This window comes from Mastigoproctus giganteus, chromosome 2 (genome assembly GCF_048544385.1).
Source record: "Mastigoproctus giganteus isolate SK-2022 chromosome 2, ASM4854438v1, whole genome shotgun sequence".
Taxonomy (NCBI): Eukaryota; Metazoa; Arthropoda; class Arachnida; order Uropygi; family Thelyphonidae; genus Mastigoproctus; species Mastigoproctus giganteus.
In genome coordinates, this window is record NC_143576.1 from 22,266,933 (window position 1) to 22,290,378 (window position 23,446).

The window sequence follows — 23,446 nt, forward strand, 5'->3', positions numbered from 1 at the left end:
TTCAGTTTCATTTTCTGCCTACACCAAAGCTCGCAACAATTGTAAAGCAGTTATTAATCAGTCCAAACTAGAGTTTGAACAGGCTAAGAGTTAAAAACTTGCTTCTTGCACTAATGGTAGCCGAGCATTCTGGTCTCTTGCCAAAGCTATTGGCCGCAACTTTTGCCCATCTCTGCTCCCACCTCTGTCCAAACCAGATGGTTCTGTTGTCACTTCAGCCAAGGATAAAGCTGACCTGCTAGCATCCCATTTTTCTTCCAGCTCATGTATTAATGATCTTGGTAAAACACCTCCCACCATTCCCAACACGCTCCATTCAATGCCTCCTGTGGTCTTCCGTCAAAAGGATATCAGAAGGATTTTGATGAATCTTGATGCTAAGAAAGCTCCAGGTCCTGATGGTATTTCTCCACTTGTTTTCAAAACCAGTGCTCCTGAACTTACTCCTATTCTTTGCCGCTTTTTTTCACTTTCTTATTCCAAAGGTGTTTTTCGTTCTGCTTGGAAATTTGCTCATATCCAGCCAGTTCCTAAAAAGGGTGACAAATCCCTCCCATCCAATTATCATCCCATTGCAATTACTTCTACTCTTTCTAAAGTATGTGCAAAGTATTGGAAATGTGCAAATGTGACCCCAATTCACAAAGGAGGATCAAAGGCTGACACAAGTAATTATAGACCTGTGAGCTTAACTTCTGTTCCAGGAAAATTAATGGAGGCACTGGTTAAAGAAGCACTGCAGGATCATTTAGACAAGACTTCAGTTATAGCTCAGACACAGCATGGTTTTGTTAAGGGGAAGTCTTGCCTGACCAACTTGATTGGATACTATGATGCAGTCACAAAAGAACTGGATGCAGGGAATAACTTTGATATTATATACTTGGATCTTAGAAAGGCTTTTGATACTGTTGCACATGGAAGACTGCTACACAAATTGGAGCAGTGTGACATTGGAGGCAAATTGCTGTTAAGTTAAAAAGCAAGTTAAAAAACAACTTTAATATCAGTCCTACAAAAGATTTAATATTTCCTGCTAGCATTTCTTTCATAACCAAACCATTTAGATATGGAATGTCATTACAAAAGTTCTGACAGACTGTAATGGCTCTATATTAGTCTACAAAAGATAGCCATTTTATATCTAACTAACCTTATGGTGATGTCAATTAATGCGAGACCTAGCACCAAAAGCCAATTTTATACAATCAGAAACCAAACTCTTCTAAAACTCAGTCTTGTCTTATATCTTGCAAAAAGGATTCTTCTGCTCTTATGATTATCTTTAGTGACACTCCGATTTCTAGGCAAAATGATATATCTCTTTTGGGATTACCCTGACTTCTAATCTCTCTTGGCACAAGCACATTACAAGTATTGCTTCCTCTGCTTCTAAAAAACTTGGTTTTCTCTTTAGCTGTCGGCGTTACTTTTCTTCCAAACAGCTGCTCACTCTGTACAAATCGCAAATCCGCCCTGCCATGGAATATTGTTCCCACATCTGGGGTGGTGCCCCGAAAACCTCTCTCTCTCTCAGGCTTCTTGATTCCATTCAGAAGAGGGCAGTTAGGTTAATTAATGATTCATCTCTCCACTTGCTTTCTCATAGATGTACTGTTTCTGCTGCATGCCTCTTCTACAGATACTTCCATGGGGACTGTTCTTCTGAATTGGCTTCTATAATTCCCGCTCTCTTTTTCAAAACAGTCCAAACACGTGCCGCCACCAGCCAACATCCATTTACTGTCCAACTTCAAACCCACAGAACCAACTTTTCATCTTCCTCATTTATTCATTCGACTGCTGTTTTCTGGAACAACCTTCCTTCATATGTATTTCCTGAAAATTACAATCTACAGAATTTCAAGTCCAACGTCAACAAATATCTTCTTTCATCTTCTCAACCTCCAACCCAAGCACGGTACTAAGTACTATAGGTTCTAATACCTCTCGTGTTTCGGGTTCACATAAAAAAAAAAAAAAAAAAACTGGATATCAGTATTGGAAGCCTGCCAAGCCAAACACATCCTAATATCCAATACTTCATTATTGAAGTATTGGATATAAATGGTCTCTATAGAAAACTTCATCCTTGATTGAGAATGAATCCAATACTTCAATAATGAAGTATTGGATATTATAAGTAACTTTACTAGACTCTTTGATAAAAGAAACTACTTTAGAGCAAGTTAAAAAACAACTTTAATATCAGTCCTACAAAAGATTTAATATTTCCTGCTAGCATTTCTTTCATAACCAAACCATTTAGATATGGAATGTCATTACAAAAGTTCTGACAGACTGTAATGGCTCTCTATTAGTCTACAAAAGATAGCCATTTTATATCTAACTAACCTTATGGTGATGTCAATTAATGCGAGACCTAGCACCAAAAGCCAATTTTATACAATCAGAAACCAAACACCAATAACAAAACCCATTTTATACAACAGGTGGCACCATTTCAAAACTATTTGGTCTATCATCATTGGGTAGGTATCCAGAGGTATAACAGCAGATGATCCAGTTGTGGCTTATACACAAAATATGAGACATGCCAAAAGATGTACTTCTTAGACTAATAAAATTTTAGGACAAGAATGCCTTAAATTATGCAAATTCAAACTATGACACTGTTTAGCGCAATTTCTTCATTAGTATACAGTTGAATTTTTAGACAATTTTGATGCCTAATATACAAGTTACCGAATAACTTGTACATTAGGCATCAAACAGTGCCATGTAGGTGGTAGTGCTCATTTGAGAATAAGTGACAATAGTTAATGACTTTTCTAATGGGGAAGTATTACTTATTCAAAGTATAAGAGTCAACTTGTGAAGAATTTCACAATATGAAATGTAATAATATCTAGCATACAAATTTTGGTTTATTTTAAAATTCAACAATATAGTAACGATGAAATTGCATGAAACAGTTTCACATGCTTGAATTTTAAATAGTATGAGCTTTCTCTGCCCTAAAATTTTATTAGTCTAAGATTTAGAAATAAATCTAAAACAGCAATAGTTTTTTTTTTATGAAAACCTCAAACAAGAGAAGTATTAGAACCTATAATACTTAGTACCGTGAATGGGTTGGAGGTTGAGAAGATGAAAGAAGACATTTGTTGACATTAGACTTGAACTTCTGTAGACTAATTTTCAGGAAATATGTATGAAGGAAGGTTGTTCCAGAAAACAGCAGTTGAATGAATAAACGAGGAAGATGAAAAGTTGGTTCTGTGAGTTTGAAGTTGGACAGTAAATTGATGTTGGCTGGTGGCGGCACGTGTTCGGACTGTTTTGAAAGAGAGAGCGAGAATTATAGAAGCCAATTCAGAAGAACAGTGCCCATGGAAGTATCTGTAGAAGAGACATGCAGCAGAAACAGTACGTCTATGAGACAGCGAGTGGAGAGACTCTGTTAGAGATCAATCATTAATTAACCTAACTGCCCTCTTCTGAATGGAATCAAGAAGTCTGAGAGAGGTTTTGGGGGCACCACCCCAGATGTGGGAACAATATTCCATGGCAGGGCGTATTTGCGATTTGTACAGAGTGAACAACTGTTTGGAAGAAAAGTAACACTGAGAGCGAAATAGAAAACTAAGTTTTTCAGATGCAGAGGAAGCAATACTTGTAATGTGCTTGTGCCAAGAGAGATTAAAAGTCAGGGTAATCCCCAAAAGAGATATATCATCTTGCTTAGAAATTTGAGTGTCACAAAAGGTAAGCATAGGAGCAGAAGAATCCTTTTTGAGAGATATAAGACAAGACTGAGTTTTAGAAGGATTGAAATCAACTAAGTTGTCTTTGCCCCACTGAAGAATTACCTGGAGATCAGCATTTAAGAAATAGGTAACGGATATTCGAGAAGTTGAAGCTGATTGAGCAGGGCAAGGTTTCTCAAACTGGAAAGTGGAATGCAATGTGCTATCCTCAGCAAAACTATCAATAGGATTTCCAGTCAATGGAAGAAGGTCATTAATATACAAGAGGAAAAGAGTGGGAGAAAGAACTGAACCTTGGGGGATACCAGCATTAGTGGAGACGTTAGAAGACAGAGAGCCATCTACCATCATCCTCAGTGACAGGTCAGAGAGAAAACTGACCAATTATAAAAAAACAGTTGGCAAACAATAAGATGGAAGCTTGTTTAGAAGACCTTTATGCCAAACACGATCAAAAGCCTCTGAGATGTCAAGAGCAAATGCTTGTGTTTCACCGAACTTTTCCATTGAATTTGTCCATAAATGGATAACATAAGTCAGAATATCACCAGTGGATTGACACCGACGGAATCCATACTGGCAATCGCTGATCAGACGGAAGGTTTCTAGATAGTTTAAGAGTTGGCAGTTAATTGATTTCTCCATTACTTTAGAAAGAGTAGAAGTAATTGCAGTGGGACGATAATTGGATGGGAGGGATCTGTCACACTGTTTAGGAATTGGCTGGATATGAGCAAACTTCCAAGCAGAAGAAAAAATACCTTTGGAATAAGAAAGGGAAAAAAGGTGGCAAAGAACAGGAGTAAGTTCGGGGGCAGGCACAAGTTTTGAGAGCAAGTGGAGAAATACCATCAGGACCTCGAGCTTTCTTAGCATCAAGATTCGTCAAAATCCTTCTAACATGAATGTCTGTGACAACCTCCAGGACCAATTTTCAATTTCAAAATTAAATTCAATAATTTCATCCCAAATATAGCAAAAAAAAAAAAAAAAAAAAAGGTCTAAATGGCTAAACTCTATATATCAATGAGATATAGACCCCCCCCCCCAACCTTTTAATTGAAACATCTTAATGCTGGCTGGTAGCTGTAGTAAGTGTCTCAGAAACCTTCACTGCAGCTTCACAGGAAACTTCATTTTCCAGTATCAATGCTAAGCAACTAATACAGATGAATGGTGGAGGTGTGACTGTGGTGTACAAAATGCAAAGGATTTTAAGATGACATTTAGTTAAGCAACATTTTTGGTAATAAGAAATTAATTTAAAATGAAAGGAAATATATAAATACAACTCAATCAAAGATAAATACAAAATAAATTTTAACAGCATTTAGTTATTAATGGTGAAAATATAAATTACCAAACAACAAAATTAACAATGCTTCAGTCACAGCACTTACCCATCCCATCTTTTCTGATTGCCAAAACTGGTCTATGCAACCCATTCTGAAAGTTACCTTCAATAATGTTTTCATCTTGGCTTTCACTTTCTGATGAAGTTGATTCACTGCTGGAGCTACTTGTACTGGACATCTCTTTAGCATTTTCTCCTACTGGCAGCTTGGAAGGCATACTATATAATCCTAAATTGTTTTTTATCTTCACATAAAAAAAAAGTTTGTGTAAGAATGATGAAATATAAATGCCAACAAAAAAAAGTATATATATGTGTGTGTCACACACACACACACACACACACACACACACACACACACACACACACACACACACACACACACACACACACACTATTTATAGGTGTTTTATTTTATAAGTACAGTGAAGCTTTTTGCAATGAAGACTTATTTTACTAGTACCCACAACATATATCATGGCAGTAAGTTTGTTTTACTGGTAGAAAGAGCCCACACCTCTGCCCAAGTAAAATTTAAAGAGCAACAAGTGTAAAACCTGAGGAAATTTCCCTCCAGTTACCGACTAGATCCAAACAGACATATCATTATCTACAAATCAGAGGAACCCACAATCAGCAAGAAAAACTATAAGCATTCACAATAATACTGCCAAAAAAAGGCCCACTAAAAATGTCACAAAGTCCACAGAACAGATCTTGGCAAACAAAAGCTAAGTGGACATCATTAGTAGACATCCTTGTTCTTTAACAAGCGAAAATGTCAGCCTTCCCTGGGAAATGTCAAATTAGCTTTTAACAATCATTACAAAAATTAGCTAAAGGAGTAGGAATTAAGCATGTATCTGTATATAGAATAGGTGTGTATGCCATATCCAAATATTTTTTTACTTCATACATGTCTACCATCTACTTTATCTACTGAATGCATCTTGAATAGACAAACAAAGAGAACAAACTTATCTGTTAAAAGATCTAAACCTTCCAAACACTTCCTCATTCATTTCACAAATATATGTGGTCTCAGTTCCAATCTCAATGATGTCTATTTCCATTTAAAGTCTGCCAAGCCCCACTTGCTTTTTTGAAAGATTTACAATCATCAGTTGACTCAACCACTGCCCATCTCAGTTGTCCTAATTACTTGGTGAACAATTCCTTTTGTTTCAATAGTGCATATGCCCACTCCAATATCCCCTGCCAAAGACAGTAATTCGGAATTCTCTCTTTTCAATCTTCTCTGGCTTAAAATCTCTCTATCCCATTCTGTCAAATTCATCTGTTGCCTCTATTGTTCTCCCAACTCCACTTATCACTTGGAACTCTGATTTCCTTTCTTTGAAACTTTATATTTCCCTTTGATATGTCTGTTTGGATCTAGTCAGTAACTGGAGAGAAATTTCCTTGGGTTTTACATGCGTTGCTCTGTAAATTTTATTTGGGCAGAGGTGTGGGCTCTTTCTACCAGTAAAACAACTTACTGCCATGATATATGTTGTGGGTACTATGTAAAATAAGTCTTCATTGCAAAAAACTTCACTGTACTTATAAAATAAAACACTTGTAAAACACTTTCTTTTGAAACTTTTGAAAATTTCTCCAGTACAGCTTTCCTAAACAGTGGGGTCATTTTCCTTGGCAATTTTAATGTTCCAACCTTCAGTTGGCATTAGTTTTCTAGACACACAGACCCAGCCCACTCAAGATTTGGAGGCTCACAAACAACCCTTCAAAGTACATGGCTAGGGTGAATGACTCCAGGCACCTCAGATCAAAACTTGATGATGGCCTCTTCTCCAATGGAGCCTTTCTCCCATGGCCATTCTCAGCTTCATATTGTTTGACATTATAAGAATATGAAATGGGATGAGCTACAAGATTTCTATTTTTCTTTTCCTTGGGATTACTGTTTTAAATCTTCTGTCAACGTTTGCTGAGATCATGTAAGAAAAATTATTCTTTTAAGTAGAAAAAAAGCCTTTATTTCATACTCCACAAAAATCCTAACCATTATCTAAACCTTGGTTTTCCAATATGTGCTAAGGATGTTCATGGTATGAATGTTGCATGCTACAATTGACGCATTCAAACCTCTGGATTAATTTTCTTCCTACACTAAAGCAAGCAACAGTTGTAAAGCAGTTATTAATCAATCCAAACTAGATTTTGAACAGACTAAAATTAGCAAACTTGCTTCTTGTACAAAATTAAAAATTCAATGAAAATGCCTGGTGAAATTCAAGCAGTTGCTCTTTACATTTCTAAGCTTTTGATCACATTTTCTGTAAAGGTCTTCTAAACAAATCAAGCTATTGGCTTGCAGCCAATAGCTCTTTCCACAGCTATTGGCTGCAACTTTAGTCCATCTGTACTCCCATTTCTGTTAAAACCTGATAGAAGAATTCTGAACAATCAGTAAAGAAAGCTCTAGATAATGATGGTATTTTTTCATTTCTTCTCAAAATGTGCTTCTGATTGCTCCTGTTCTGCGTTGCCTTTTTCTTTCTGCTTGTAAATTTTCTCAGATCCAGCCAGTTCCTGAAAACAGTAGCAAATCTTTCCTAACCAATTAATCATCCCATTGCAATTACCTCTACTCTTTCCAAAATAATGGCAAAATTCATTAACCACCAACTCCTAAGCCATCCTGAAACCTTCCATCCAATTAATGATCATCAATATAGATTCTGTCAGTGTCAATCCGCTGGTGACATATTGGCTTGTTACCCATCTATGGACAAATTCAATGGAAAAGTACAGTGAAACTGAAGCAGCTGCTCTTAACTTTTTTAAGGATTTTGTTTGCGTTTGGCATAAAGGTCTTCTAAACAAGCTTCCATCTTATGGATTATGGACTGTATTATGCAATCGGGTATAAGGCGCCTCCATAGCCAGGTGGGCAGGAGCAGCAGTGCATAACATATGCTTCTTGATTAGACCGGGGTTAGAGCCCATGCCCACCAAATACGGAGGATGCGGAAAGGTCAGGGAATGACCACCGCATATCCCTGGAGCAATATGGCCTTAGTTGCTAATGCTCCTAAAAACCAAATAACAAACAAACAAACAGCAAATCGTTTATCCAGTTTTCTCTCCTTTTTTTTTTTACCACTCTCTGTGGGTGATAGTAGATAGCTCTCTGTCTTCTAACTTCTCCACTAATGCTGATTTCCCCACCTGCCTTCCACTCTTTTTCTATCATTTCCACTTCCAGTTTCAGAAACCTTGCCCTGTACAAACAGCTTCAACTTCTCAAATACTATGATAATTCCTTAAATGCTGATAACCTGGTAATTCTTCAGTGGAGCAAAGATAACTTAGCTAATTTCAATCTTGCTAAAGCTTAATCCTGTCTTATATCTTGCTAAAAAAGATTCTTCTGCTCCGATATCTTAAATGACACATATTTCAAGATAAGATCACATATCTCTATTACCCTCAGCATGAATTGTTGAGGAGGCTTCCACCCTGCAGTGGGTTGATAATGGCTGCACTTTATGTTTTTTTTTATCTCTATTAAGGATTAACCTAATTTCTCTTGGTATAAGTACATTACAAATAGTGCTTCTTCAGCATCTAAAAAACGTTCTTTTTTGGCATTATGTTTCTTCTAAACAACAATTCACTCTAAAAAAATCTCAAATCCACCCTACCATGAAATATTGTTCCCACATTTGTAGTGGGAATGTGCCCCCCCCCCCCCCAAACCTCTCTCAGGCTTCTAGACTCCATTCAAAAAAGGGCAGTCATGTTAATTAATGACCTATCTCTTATAAAGTTTCTCCATTCTCTGTCTCAGACATTCTGTTTCTGCTGCTACATGCCTTTTCTATAGATACTTCCATGGGCATCTTCTGAATTGGCATCTGTCAATTCCCTCTACCTCTCTTCCACACTAGTCTGAACACAACTTTTCTTCTTTCTCATTTATCCCCTTCAATTTCCATTAATTAAAATCTATAAAAATTCAAGTCTAACCTCAACAAGTATCTTCTTTCTTCTCAATCTTCAACCCATACATAGCAGTTGGTACTAATGATCATTTTGATCCAAGAAATCTCTATTGAATAATAGAGATTCTTGGATTTTTAATAAAAATACTCTGACAAAAAAAGTGCTTTGGAAATCATTGTAAGTTATACCTGAGTAAAAAAAACAGTTTGAGTGTAAAATAGCAAAGCAAAAAACAAAAAAAAGGGGGGGGGGGAGAATAATTTTCATTCCATGCCAAATGATTAACAATGGAAATAAATAAGCAATATGACAGACTGTAGATGCTTCCTTTTTCTCTGAAATGAACTTTTTGAACTATAAATGATATATACTGAAATGAATTTATGTTTTAGACAAAAGTATTAATAGCCACAATTTTAAATTGAGTAAATTTAGGTCTAAAGGGTGTAGACTATAAAATTTCTAGTATAACTGAATTTTTGCATTTCTAAAAAGAAATGCTAAAAATAAAAGAAAGACTAATGCTTCTTTAATGTTTTTATTAATATCAGACTTTTCATATAATCACTCCCACATATGGCAATCATGGCATGGATTTGTTAAAGGCAGACCAGGTCTGACCTATCTGATTAGCTACCAAGATGTTGTCACAAATGAATGGAACTGGATGCAAAGAACACACCCACAACTGTTGTATAAATTGGAGCAATATGACACTGGAGTATGTTTTAAAGCAGGCCTGGCCAACCCGCAGGCCCGCCACATGATTTTTATACTACTGCTGATGTAGCCGAGTGGTCAGGAGCGAGAGTGCATAGCACGCGTTCCTTGAGAGGACCGGGATTCAAGCCCGTGACTACTAAACACGATAAATATTTGTATTGATGATTTATCGTAAACTCTACTGACTTGGTTGTCGTGCCGGAGTATAAACAGAAAATTTATTTATTTTTACTGACAACATCGGTGGGAAATCATTCACTAGCTGCACTAAGCACGATATCTAATAAGAAATATAATATTAGACCAGCTGTACTACCCAGAATCCCCACCACTCATTCCCTTCTTCGAACCGCAAAGTCTGCAGATGGAAGTAATTGATTTACAGTGCAACAATGAATTAAAACACATTCACGCCAAGACATAAAAAATCAACTTTTACAACACATATGTGACAACAGAAAAGTATCCCAAATTAAGATTTTTTGCAAAAAAAATTGCAAGCACCTTCAGATCCACACATGTTTGTGAAACTTTCTTTTCAAAAATGAAATTTATTAAAAGTAAATCTTGAGCTTCAATAACAAATCAATTGAAAGATGTGCAACTACCAATATTGAAGTAGATTTTTAAAAAAAATTGAGATTGATCGCAAAGAAAAGCAAATATCTCATTGATGTAGATATAAAATAATAATGAATGAATAAAATAAACTTTTATGGCATTTCATTTTTTATTTTTAAAAGATTGTTTCGTTTTATATGTGGCCCACAGAAAATTTGTAGTTCGTCAAAGTGGCCCACAGAATGATTTGAGTTTGCCAGGCCTGTTCTAAAGAATGCTTATAAATGGATATGACTCTTCTGGGGATAACATAATGAGTGGAGTTCCACAGAGGTCTGTGCTATTCCCCTTGCTGTTTTTAATATTTATTTATGAAATCTGCATATAAAGGAACCACTAGGTGGCAGATCACAGTGTGCTGAAGTGGGATTTACTCAAAGAGGTAACTACCATCGGGGGTAAAGGGAAAGGTTCTTGCTTTCATAAAGGCGATTACGGTGGTCTGAAACAGTATTTAAATTCTATACAGTGGGACCAACTGATGATGTTACCAACAGCAAATTCAAAATGGGAGGCATTCAAAGAATTAATCTTGGAAGTTACTAGGCTTCATATACCAACTAAGAAATATTGTTCAAGGTTTAGGCTTAAATGGATGTCAGATGAACTAATGAGACATATGACAGAGAAGAAAAATGAATGGGATACATATAAATTAATGGGTGACATGTAAGCCTATAATAGATATAAGCTGGTCTCTAACCAAGTCACAAAGGAGATTAGGCAGGCAAAGGCAGATTATAAGAAATCTTTGGCAAAGGATGCAAAGAAATACAGCAAAGAGTTCTTTACCTATGTAAACTCTAGAAGGAAAGGGATGAATCAAATTGGTCCACTGGATGTTGATGGTTCAACTGTTGATGAACCTGCTCAGGTGGCTAACAAACTAAATGAGTATTTTGCATCTACATTCACACATGAGGAGTTATTCAGGGAGCGGAATGCAGAGGTAAATTAAACTCTAGCAGTCAGTCAGATGATTTTGTTGTAACAGAGATGAAAGTAGAGGAGAAATCATTGAAGATAAACATAAAAAAGGTACCCAGAGTGGATGGGATCTATCCAGTTATATTAAAGGAGGCAGCAAAGGAAGTAAGCAAACCCTTAGCATTAATCATGAGAGCTTCAGTGGACTCAGGGAAGGTGCCTATGGACTGGAGATGTGCAAATGTGATCCCAATTCACAAAGGAGGATCAAAGGGCATCACAAGTAATTATAGACCTGTTAGTTTAACTTCTGTTCCAAGGAAATTAATGGAGGCACTAGTTAAAGAAGCACTGCAGATCATCTAGACAAGACTTCAGTTATAGCTTGGACACAGCATGGTCTTGTTAAGGGGAAGTCTTGTCTGACCAATCTGATTGGATACTATGATCTGGTCAGAAATGAACTGGATGTAGGGAATAACTTTGATATCATATATTTAGATCTTAGAAAGGCTTTTGATACTGTTGCACATGGAAGTCTGCTGCACAAATTGGAGCAGTGTGGCATTGGAGGCAAATTGCTGCTATGGATAAAGGGATGGTTGAGTGGGAGAAGGCAGAGAGTGGTAATGAATGGACACTGCTCTTTGTGGACTAATGTTATTAGTGGAGTCCCTCAGGGTTCAGTGTTAGGTCCAAATAAGTTTGTTTTCTGTATTTATAAATGATATTGATGACGGTATATCAGGCTTAATGACCAAGTTTTCAGACGACACGAAGGTTGGCAGGGTTGTTAAGGACACTGACAGTACGCTACTGCAACAGGATCTAGAAAAGTTGAGCAGATGGGCTGAGAGGTGGCAAATAAAGTTTAACATTGACAAATGTAAAGTACTACATATGGGAAACAGCAACCCCAGAGCAACGTATCAACTCTGTGATACTACACTGACAGTGGTAGATTATGAAAGGGACCTGGGGGTGGTTGTGCAGGCAGATATGAAGTTCTCTGAGCAGTGCAGACGGTCTGCAAGAGTAGCTGATGGTGTCTTGTCAATGATATACAGGAATTTTTCTAGCAGTGATTATCCCTGCCACAGGCCACAGGTCAGGAGGTCTCATTTTAAGAAGGATGTAGAGCTATTGGAATGAGTACAGAGAAGGGCAATAAGATTAGTGAACGTAACGATGGGTTGCTCTTACGAAGAAAGGCTTAAGTTTCACAGATTACAGTGTCTGGAGACTAGGCACCTGCGAGGTGATCTGATTGATGTGTATAAAGCCTTGAATGGTTTGAGCATGCTCAATGCTGATGGGATTCTTCCTCTTGCTCAGAATAATCACCTGAGAGAGCATAAATTGAAATTGAGGAAAGACAGTTGTAGGATAGATGAGCAGAAGTTTGCCTTTAGCCAGCGAGTAGTTGACTGGTGGAAAAGACTTCCATCTTTTTTTGTGGAAGTTGATAGTCTAAATTTAAGGCTGAGCCTGACAGGTAACTGGAACGAATGGAGGAGTGAAATGCGAGCGTTTTTTTTTTTTTTATTATTATTATTATTTATTTTTTTGCCTGATGCTGCATAAGCTTTCTTTCTTGCATCATATGCCTCTACTAATGCTAATGCTAAATTTGTGGATGCAGAAAATCACCATTGGCTGCTGGTCAAATTTACCTATTGAGACTGTTGGTAGTGTTATCATCATTTTTCTTTTGTTGCTGTTGAATGAAATATTTTACAGATGTATTCTGATACTTTTTTTTTTATATATAAACCCACTCTGAATAAATTTGCTACAGTACTGCATTTTTTTGTGATTTAAAAATAAAATTTGCCAACGTCTTTTTTGGCAACTTTATTGCCTTGCTAAGTGATACATAGCAGGGAACTGCATCAGTTCAAATAAGTTTGTAAACATTCCTTACTAGCATGTTGAGTGTACTGATAAGATATTGCCAACTGTTCCATGAGTAACTGATGTCATCACAGTACTAATTACTATTATTGTAATGACCTTGACCTTCACTTCTCTTCACTGCAAATCTCAGTGACTAACAAAAACATGTTTGTCAATTACCCTTGAAAGTGTCTGGTCTAAGGAGGTTAAAAATATGAAAAGGACATTAAAGTGTCTGCATCTGTATTAGAGAACATACATTTTGTAGAGGTCATTTTACATATATTTCAGTAAGCATTAGTTAATGTGATCACGTTTGTAAACTGAATTTTGATTCTATTAAAAGGAGATTCTAATGAGAAAAAATTGGAGGAATAATATCCAAAAGATAGAAAAATAAAAATAAATATATAAGGTACAAATTTACACTTTATTAACTTACCAATTAACAAAATTAAAAGATACATGAAAATCGGAAGATTATTATCTACAGGTTAGCAAAATAAAAATAAATGTATGCTTGCATATATAATTTAATTCAAAAGTAGAAAAACTAATTCAATGTTTCTGAAAGTCAACTTTGGGTGAGCTGGGAAGATGTCCAAAACAGAGCAACTTTTTTTTTGTTTTACCCAACTATGAATCCCATTTACGAAGATAATCTTCAAATAAAGAAACTGTCAGCCAAGAATTGGCATTACTGGCATATTCTACAGGTAGCTGTTTTACCCCTTTAAAACATCTAGGTGATTTACTCTTGCCTATAACTAACACCTTGACTGTTCCAGTCATGTTGCATGTTAAAAGAACCTGTCTTTGATCTTCTTACCTGCAGACGCAGAGGCATTTTTAAAATTCATGCAGCAGTCAGGGATAGTCTTGTAATGCAACTCCATTTCATCTGTTTTAAAAATGTCTTCAGGATTATAAGTACCTAAACAATTTGTCAAGAAGTTTTCAACCAGTTGTCAGCTGCAGAACTTCATCAGAATCTTGTTTTAACTCTATGAAGTTTTTTGTAAACAATATCATGCCTCTCCTTCCATCCTGTCAGCAATCCATCCTCCACCTTAAAATTTTATAACAAGAAGCAATTCTTTGACCATCACAACCATTCATCTGGACCACTATGCCCATACAGGCTTTCCAAGCACCTTATTTATTTGTTACAAAAAAATGAATAATATAATACAGTAAACTCCTATCATAGGCACTTTTGAAGGGATCAGCCCCAAAGAGCACTATAGGCAGGAAAGCATTACAAGTTTACAGGATATTTTACAGGAATATCCTGTAAAATAAAAAGGAATATCCCCACTCCACTTTACAGGAAGGGCACTAAAAATGGGATAGCACTATAAGTTCCTTCTGTTTTGTATCATGAAGGGAGTTTACTGTAGCTACTTGTCAAAGAAGTAACCATAAAGAATAAACATAAATGCTAGTTAGAAGAAGAGGAACCATAAGGGCATGGAAAGTGTCAAAGGCAAATGGCTTGGCATTATGGTTTCATTACACTACATGTCAGGTCTGTCACCATCAATGTTGGGGTGGGGCCCTTCATGGCTGCCTTAAGTTAAGAATATAAGTAAATAATGTAATCATTTGTTTATCACTTCCTCTTATGTGTGCAAAATCTCATTATCCAATATATATAATTTCCCCTGCTGAATGTTTCCCCTGCTGCCTTTCCAACAGCTTTGCAGTTCCTTCTGTTTTGTGAAATGGCCATCCATTTACTACCCACAAACTCTTGAATTTCATCAGTCCATCTTTGTTGTTGTCTTCGAGGTTTTCTTGTAGCTCCTCTTGAGTACTATTGTTATTTTCAAGATCCAGCTGTCATCACTGCTTTGAGCTATATGTCCTGCCCAGGTCCATTTTAGTTCTGATAAGAACATCCTTCACTTGTGTTTGCTGAATCCATGTGTTTCTCTTCTTATCCAACAGTCTGATTCCTAATATGATTTGTTCCATTCTTCACTGTGTAGTTTTCAGCTTTTATTCCATTCTTATTGACATCGAATTAACGTCTATGTGAATGCAGTGTACCTATATACCTGCCAAGCGGTGGGTTCATCCACTAATAGAGGGGTGACAGCGTCACGTTGCCCAGGAACCAGGTATCCCATGAATTCTGTCCTTTCAGTGTACATGAAACTATACATAACTAAAACAAACTAGGTTTTTGTAGTATAATTACAATGTGATTTGAGAGTGTGGAGAATATAATCATATTGTAATTACATTCTCAATGCTCTCACAGTGGAAATACAATAGACTCAGAGTAAGTCCCAACTTCCAGAAGTTGCATAAATGTCCAGTGTGGTATATGAACCCTCATTTGCAACAGGCACAGCCGATACCTGAGAATGTTAAAGGTTAAGACAACAAATTTTATTTATGATACAGACATAATTTATAAATCAATTTGGTGATCTTATAATGAAATATAAATGTATAAAAAGAATAGATAGTTCATTATATTTTTTCTTTTAACAGGCACTGTTTGTTTTAATATGAAAATATCAATCTACAACTACTCTCATATAACAAACTTGTCTTATACATAAATGTGTTTATAAATACCTATTTTCCCCCCAACTCCAAGCACTGCTCAAAAGAATAAATGTAAAAACATGGCCGCCTGTTTTTCTATTTGTGCACAAAGTACTTCTAACATGAGTGCAGTTTCTTTCCAATTCCATTCACACTAAAAGAAAAAGTGATACACAATTTAGCAAAAACATAACTAATAAGAATTAATTCCTTTAAAAAGTTCTAAAAATAAACAATTATATTTACAGACTGAAAATTTTAACAAACTAGCAGTTCATTTTAAAGCACGATTATATATATAATCTCAAGGTATACTCCAGATCCTAACTGCAAAGAGTTTTGCAATAGGGCCTCCAATTTTCCCAGAATTCTTGGGTTCTCTTGGAATTAATACATTGTAAATATATCCATCAAAACTATTGATGGTAACTGTTATTAATAAGAGATCATCATTAATACTTATTAAAAATAAAATGAACATTAAATATTAGTATTTGTAACAGTATTAGTATAAGTGGCAAATGATGCAAGAAGGCAAGCTTATACAGAATCAAATAAAATAAAAAAATAAAAAAAAGACTTCTCACATCACCTGTCCATTCCCTTCAATAGTTTGTCTTGAATTTATTCAAAATACCCACAACAACAGATGAGATTTTTTCAGCAATCAACTATCCACTGGCTAAGGGAAAATTTCCACACATATATCATGCATCATCCTTCCTCAATTTGAATTTATGCCTTCTTGTGTGTGTAGTCTGACCAAGAGGTAGAATACCATCATCAGTGAGCTTGCTTAATCCATTCAAAGCTTTAAACATCTCAATCAGATCACATCAACAGGCGCTTAGTCCAGCTGCTACTCCAGATGCTTACAGAACTGAAACTTTTTCATGGTGAGACCACCCTTTTGTTCCCCTTGCCCATCTCACTGTCGGCACCTCCGTAGCCAGGTGGGCAGGAGCAGCAGTGCGTAGTACACGCTTCTTGGTTAAACCAGGGTTCGAGTCCGTGACGGACTCGAACTTATTTGGTGGTCACCACCAAATACGGAGAATGCGGTAAAGGTAGGGGAATGACCACCGCATATCCCAGGAGCAATATGGCCTTAGTTGCTAATGCTCCTAAAAACCAAATAACAACAACAACAACATCTCACTGTCCTCCTCTGTAGCAGTTACAACAGTTCCACATCCTTGCAAAAATGAGGCCTCTAGAACTGTATGCAATACTCAAGATGTGGCCTAACCATTGCCTCATACAAAGACATAATCATGTCCTTATCACTGCTAGCAAAATTCCATGACCTGTCTTAGCAGCCCATCTGCACTGCCCAGAGAACTTCATGTCTAAATGCACAATTACTTGGTTTTTTCATTCTCCATTATCCTGAGTGGTATGTTATTCTGGGATTACTGCTACCAATATACAGTACCTTGCACTTTCAATGTTAAACTTCGACTGCTACTTCTCAGGCGCCTCCGTAGCCAGGTGGGCAGGGGCAGCAGTGCGTAGCACACACTTCTTGATTAGACCGGGGTTTGAGCCCATGACCACCAAATACGGAGGATGCGGAAAGGTCAGGGAATGACCACCACATATCCCCGGAATAATATGGCTTTAATTGCTAATGCTCCTAAAAAACCAAATAACAAACAAGCTACTTCTGAGCTCTGCCTAATTTTTCTAGGTCTTATTGCAGTAGCACACCCTGATTACTGACATTAACAACCGTGCCAACCTTCATATAATCCACAAACTTAGACATTAAGCCTGATATGCCTTCATCAATATCATTAATAAATCACATTGGGCCTCCTCTTAATGTCAGTGGTTTAACTGTTGATGACTGCTCAGATTGCTGACAAACTGATTACATATTTTTCACCTACATTCACACATGAGGAATTCTTTAAGGAAGGGTTCATAGTTTATCAAACTAACGGGGAGCTAAATAATTTTGGGATAACTGAAAGCAGGGCCACCTGATATGGTTGTTCAGGTTATGCACTGCACAAGGGGTGCCATTCACATCATAGATATCTTTACTATTTTGAAGATTTTGGGTTTATGGGAATTATATAAAAATTTACTAAATAGGTTTAGATACAATACCTCGAGTAAACTGACTCGAGTAAATAATACAAAGGTCTTTGAAATAACAGAGGAGGAGAAAAAGCAGTATGTACTGGAACTTAAGAACAAGTTTGAGCTTCTGCAGACTGCTCAGGACCAAGATATCGACGAGGAATATTACAACTTTCTGAAAGTGATAAAGCCCAAGAAACCTATAGGGAAACAGAAATCCAAAGAAGAAAAAATTAGTCAAGAAACACTTGTCATGATGAACCAAAGACGACAAATGAAGAGCAAGAAAAACACTGACAGGGAGAAAATTGAGTATACTGAGTTATGCAAAGCCATTAGAAAGAGACTCAGAGAGGACATAAGAAGATTTAACACAAGAAAAGTAGAACAAGCATTAAGGGAAAACAAAGGATTTAAATCAGCAGCCATGAGCAGTAATACAGAAAGACAAATGATACTGAAACTGAAGAATAGCGATGATGTACTTATAAACAGCAGAGAAGGCATAATTCAAACAGCAGAAGACTACTATAGAGAATTATACAAGGAGCGAGGGAATGATACCAGCAGTGGGGAAGATGGATTGCAAAGTAGCAACACATACGACATACCCGGTATTCTTCCTGATGAGGTAGAACATGCATTGAAGAAAATGAAGAATCGGAAAGCCCCGGGGGAAGATGAAGTTACTGTAGAGTTGTTAAAATTGGGAGGAAGAGACATAACACAAAAACTGGCAAGGCTCTTCACAAAGTGCATTAGAAAAGGTGTGATGCCTAAGCAGTGGAATAATGCAATCATAGTTTTGCTGCATAAGAAAGGAGATAAATCAGAAATTGGAAATTATAGACCAATTAGCTTGTTATCCCATATCTACAAGTTGTTCACAAGGGTCATTACTAACAGATTAGAAAGAATACTTGATGAGAATCAACCGAAAGAGCAAGCTGGCTTTAGGACAGGATTCTCAACTATGGATCACCTTCACGTAATATCACAGCTAATGGAGAAAGCAAATGAATATAAAACACCATTATGCCTGGCATTTGTGGATTATGAAAAGGCATTTGACTCCATACAACATAAGGCAATGTTTGGGGCACTGGAAAGACAAGGCATAGATACTCCATATATTATGATTTTGAAGAAAATATATGAGAGTGCTACATCCTTTATTAGACTAGACAAAGACAGTAGGAAATTTAAAATCGAGAAAGGAGTCCGACAAGGAGACACAATATCTCCGAAGCTGTTTACTGCTGCCCTTGAGGAAGCTTTCAGAAGATTAGACTGGTCGCAGAAAGGAGTCAATGTGAACGGAGAGTACCTAAACCATTTACGAATTTGCAGATGACATTGTGGTCATAAGCCACGATCCCAAAGAATTAGAGGAAAATCTTAATCAGTTATGCACAGTTAGTAAGGATTTTGGACTAAAGATGAATATGGCTAAAACAAAAGTAATGATGAACAAGTATGCCACGGAAAGGGAAATAATGATTGAAGGAGTTGAAAAGGTGGAGTCATATACTTATCTGGGACAAGTTATTAGCTGTAATAATGATAAATGGCTGGAAGTCAAGAGAAGAATAAATTTTGGATGGATAGCATTCAGGAAATATAGTCACATACTGAAGAGCAATATCCCAGTTTGTCTGAAACGTAAAATAATGAACCAATGTATACTCCCCACCATGACTTATGGAAGTGAAACTTGGGCACTCACCAAAAGAATGGAAGAGAAGCTAAGAACTACACAGCGAAGAATGGAACGAATTATATTGGGAATCAGACTGTTAGATAAGAAGAGAAACACATGGATTAGGCAGCAAACTCAAGTAAAGGACATTCTTATCAAAACTAAAGAACTAAAATGGTCTTGGGCAGGACATATAGCTAGAAGACATGATGACAGATGGACTAAGAAAATAACAGAATGGTACCCAAGAGGAGCTAGAAGAAAACCTGGAAGACAAAGGCGGAGATGGATAGATGAAATTCATGAGTTTTTGAGTAGTAAATGGATGGCCAGTGCTCAAAACAGAAGGAACTGGAAAGTTGCTGGAGAGGCCTTCATCCTGCAGTGGATTGAAAATGGCTGATGATGATGATGATGACCTCATTTATGAGAATTAACAATAAGCATTACTACTTCAACAATTAATATTTAAATAAAGAATAACCATTAACTATAAAATACAAAGATGAATAGCAAATATTTTTATATATATTTTGAACAATTAAGTCTAACAATATATATTTGTTTTTAACAGTAGTCAATATTTTTAACATTAGGTAGTGTATATCTGTATTATTTATTAATATATGCTAATGTTCATTTACCATTAATAAACCACAAAGTAAGTATTACATAAACATAAATTAAAGATTACTTACTACATAATGATATGCTAATTATATTATAGCAATTAGTTTATATGTTATGAAAATTTAGTCAGTTCAAAAATTAATTGGTTTTAACATAAGGCTTGTTACATACATATTATTTCAAATTGTTACAAATTCTAAGATAAAATACAAAGCTATTATATTATTCACCCTCAGACATTGGAAATAAAATCCAAAAAATTATTGGAATCAAAAATAGAAAACCCTTAGAGAAGAAAATGAGAGAAAATTATTTAATTCGTTGAATAAATTTTTGGAGAAAATAGTTGGAATGCCAGGAAAAAAAAAACAGAAGACTTCAGGGCTATAGTTTTAGCAGAATGTAGCACAGATATGTCACTGATTGAGCAAAATGGGAATTTACTTTCTACCTCCATGCCAACCATAATTGATGAATTTCAAGAAAAACTGGAAGAGAAAAACCCTGAAGAATCCATTAAACTGAATGTACTTTCTGGCAATCCAGGTATATGGCTATGTAATTTGAATATTAAACAATTGGACATTCTTGTTCAAAATTATCCACCCCAAGTAAGAAATTTTAACTTTTTAAAAGACAGTACATGTAAGAAGTTTTTGAAAACTTATTACACATGAATTCTTCCAGATGGCAAAAAAAAAAAAAAAAAAAAAAAAAAAACACCACATCCTGGTTACTTTATTCTACCTCAAAGAATTCTGTATTTTGTCTACATTACAAATTCTTTGGAGACAGCACAAATCAACTGAAGAATGAGAATGGGTGCAAAGATTGGCAGCATTTATCACATATTCTTACAAAACATAAGAAAGTGAAATGCACATCAACAATAGTGTTAAGTATTCAAAATTTAAATCTGAGTTGAAAAAAATATATATAACTATTGATGCTACAGGACAGAGACTATATAAGAAAATGAGAAAAAATATTGCTGTGCTGTTGTTGAACACATAATATACATGATTTGGATTTTGGCGAGGCAATGTATAACATTCAGAGGCTCAGCCAAGAAATTTTATGAGCGTGATAATGGGAATTTTATTCATTTGGCAGAAACCATAGCAAATTTTGATAACATTATGGCAGAACAGTTACACAGAATACAAACATCGACATCAAATAATATTAAAAATTATTTAGGGGATGAAATACAAAACCAAATAATTAAAATTGTAGCAGATGCGATGAATGAAATCATTTTGAATAAGATAAGAAATGTTAAATATTACTTGATTATTTTAGATACAACCACTGATGTAAGCCATGTAGAACAAATAACAATTATAGTTATATTTGTGGATTTCCAAAATACAAATATTTCTATATGTGAACATTTTTTGAGATTTTGTCTAGTAGACGACATGTCTAGCAACCGTTTCTATAGAAAATTAAATATTGGAGCAAGTAGATTCATTTTTAGTAAACTACTTACAAAAACTGAATCTAGACAAAAATAATTTGAGGGACCAGGGATATGACAAAGCCACAAGCATGGAAAACATAATGGATTGCAAGAGATCCTTGAAAAAAATTCTAGGGCATTCTATATTCCTTATTTTGTGCATTTTTTAAACTTGGCAGTGAATGATGCAGCAAAAATCTCTTTGACATCACTGAATTTGTTTATATTGTTCAAGAACTATACAACTACTTTTTTGGCTTTAAAAAAAAAAATGGAGTTTATTTAAAACTCATTTACCAACCATAAATTTGAAACCACTGTTGAATACACGATGAGAAAGTTGAGCTGATGACATCATGTCACTAAAAACTCAATTAGAGTCAATATGCAATGCTCTTTTAGAAATTGTCTATGATGATTCTAGAATGCAAGCCAAAGGTATACTTTTGAAAATACCCACTTTTAAATTTATTTGCTTAGTACTGATTTGGCATGACCCAAAACTAAATTTCAAAATCAATTTTTTTTTCTGTATTGAATACAACAATATCATCTTTAAAAGAAAGGTTTACAATACTAAAAGGATATCATGGCCTTTTCAGTGTTCTAGATGACATGTAATTTGAAGAATTACGATAAATGTGAACTACTACAACTATGTAAAACTGACTGATGAACATTAAGGAATGTGATACTGATGGGACAGCAATGCATGAGAAACTAAAAAGCTTAAGTTGTTTTATAAAACCTAATATATGTGAAAAAAGTATTGCAGTATTTTAGCCACAAAAATATTGAATATTTTTGTGGCTTTCAGATATATTTAACTTTACCAATGTCAGTCGGGAGTGGAAAACATCGCTTCTCAAAATTAAAACTGATTAAAAACTATTAAGATCTACAATGTTACAAGAAAGACTGTCAAATCTAGCAACCGTTTCTATAGAAAATTAAATATTGGAGCAAGTAAGCACTGAAACTGTCATAAAGTTTTTGGCAGATATTGTTGGGATATCAGAGACGTGGTGTCACACAGATATAAGGGATGCAGAACTGCAATTTGGGGAGTACAACGTCTACAGAAAGGATAGACAGGATAGGAAGGGGGGAGGGGTTATGCTATTAGTTAAGAAACATAAAAACCAAGGAAGTGAAGCCAGTCGAAATTGCTGGACAGTGCAGTGTGGAGTCAGTTTGGTGTGACATAAACATTGGGAGATCAAAATTGAGAGTAGGAGTGTGCTATAGGCCTAATGACTGATGAGTATAATAAGGAACTGTACAGGGAAATAGAGTGGGCCAGTAAATCAGAGTGTCTTATAATAATGGGAGATTTTAATTTCCCAGATATTGACTGGAATTTGGGGGCTGGTTACTCACACACTAGCAGGGCTTTTGTGGATTTATTGGATGATTGTTTTCTACATCAGCATGTTCGGGAGGAGGCAACTAGAGGGAGTAATACTCTTGATTTGATTATCAGCAGTGATTCTAAATGCATTAAGAATCTGCAGATAAATTAACCACTAGGTGGCAGTGATCACAGTGTGCTGAAGTGGGATTTACTCAAAGAGGTAACTACCATTAGGGGTAAAGGGAAGGGTTATTGCTTCCGTAAAGGCGACTACGATGGACTGAGACAGTATTTAAATTCTATACAGTGGGACCAACTGATGATGTTACCAACAGCAAATTCAAAATGGGAAGCATTCAAAGAACTTATATTGGAAGCTACTAGGCTTTACATACCAACTAAGAAATATTGTTCAAGGTTTAGGCCAAAA

At 35.9% G+C, this 23,446-nt stretch overlaps 1 protein-coding gene across 5 annotated transcripts in view; it reads right to left on the minus strand.

Annotated features, from left to right (window-relative positions):
* Nucleotides 1–23,446, minus strand: part of LOC150089212 (MBT domain-containing protein 1-like) — a 406,745-nt gene that overhangs the window by 343,934 nt on the left and 39,365 nt on the right. For 4 of the 5 annotated variants that reach the window (XM_090388411.1, XM_090388400.1, XM_090388408.1 and 1 more), the window contains exons 2-3: nt 15,814–15,937; nt 5,132–5,330 (exon numbers count right to left, since the gene is read on the minus strand). In XM_090388411.1, coding sequence (XP_090244537.1) covers nt 5,132–5,303 — 172 coding nt within the window. In that variant the 5' untranslated portion in view covers nt 5,304–5,330; nt 15,814–15,937. The remainder of the gene's footprint in view (nt 1–5,131; nt 5,331–15,813; nt 15,938–23,446) is intronic. The other variant, XM_090388417.1, reaches the window with a different exon arrangement.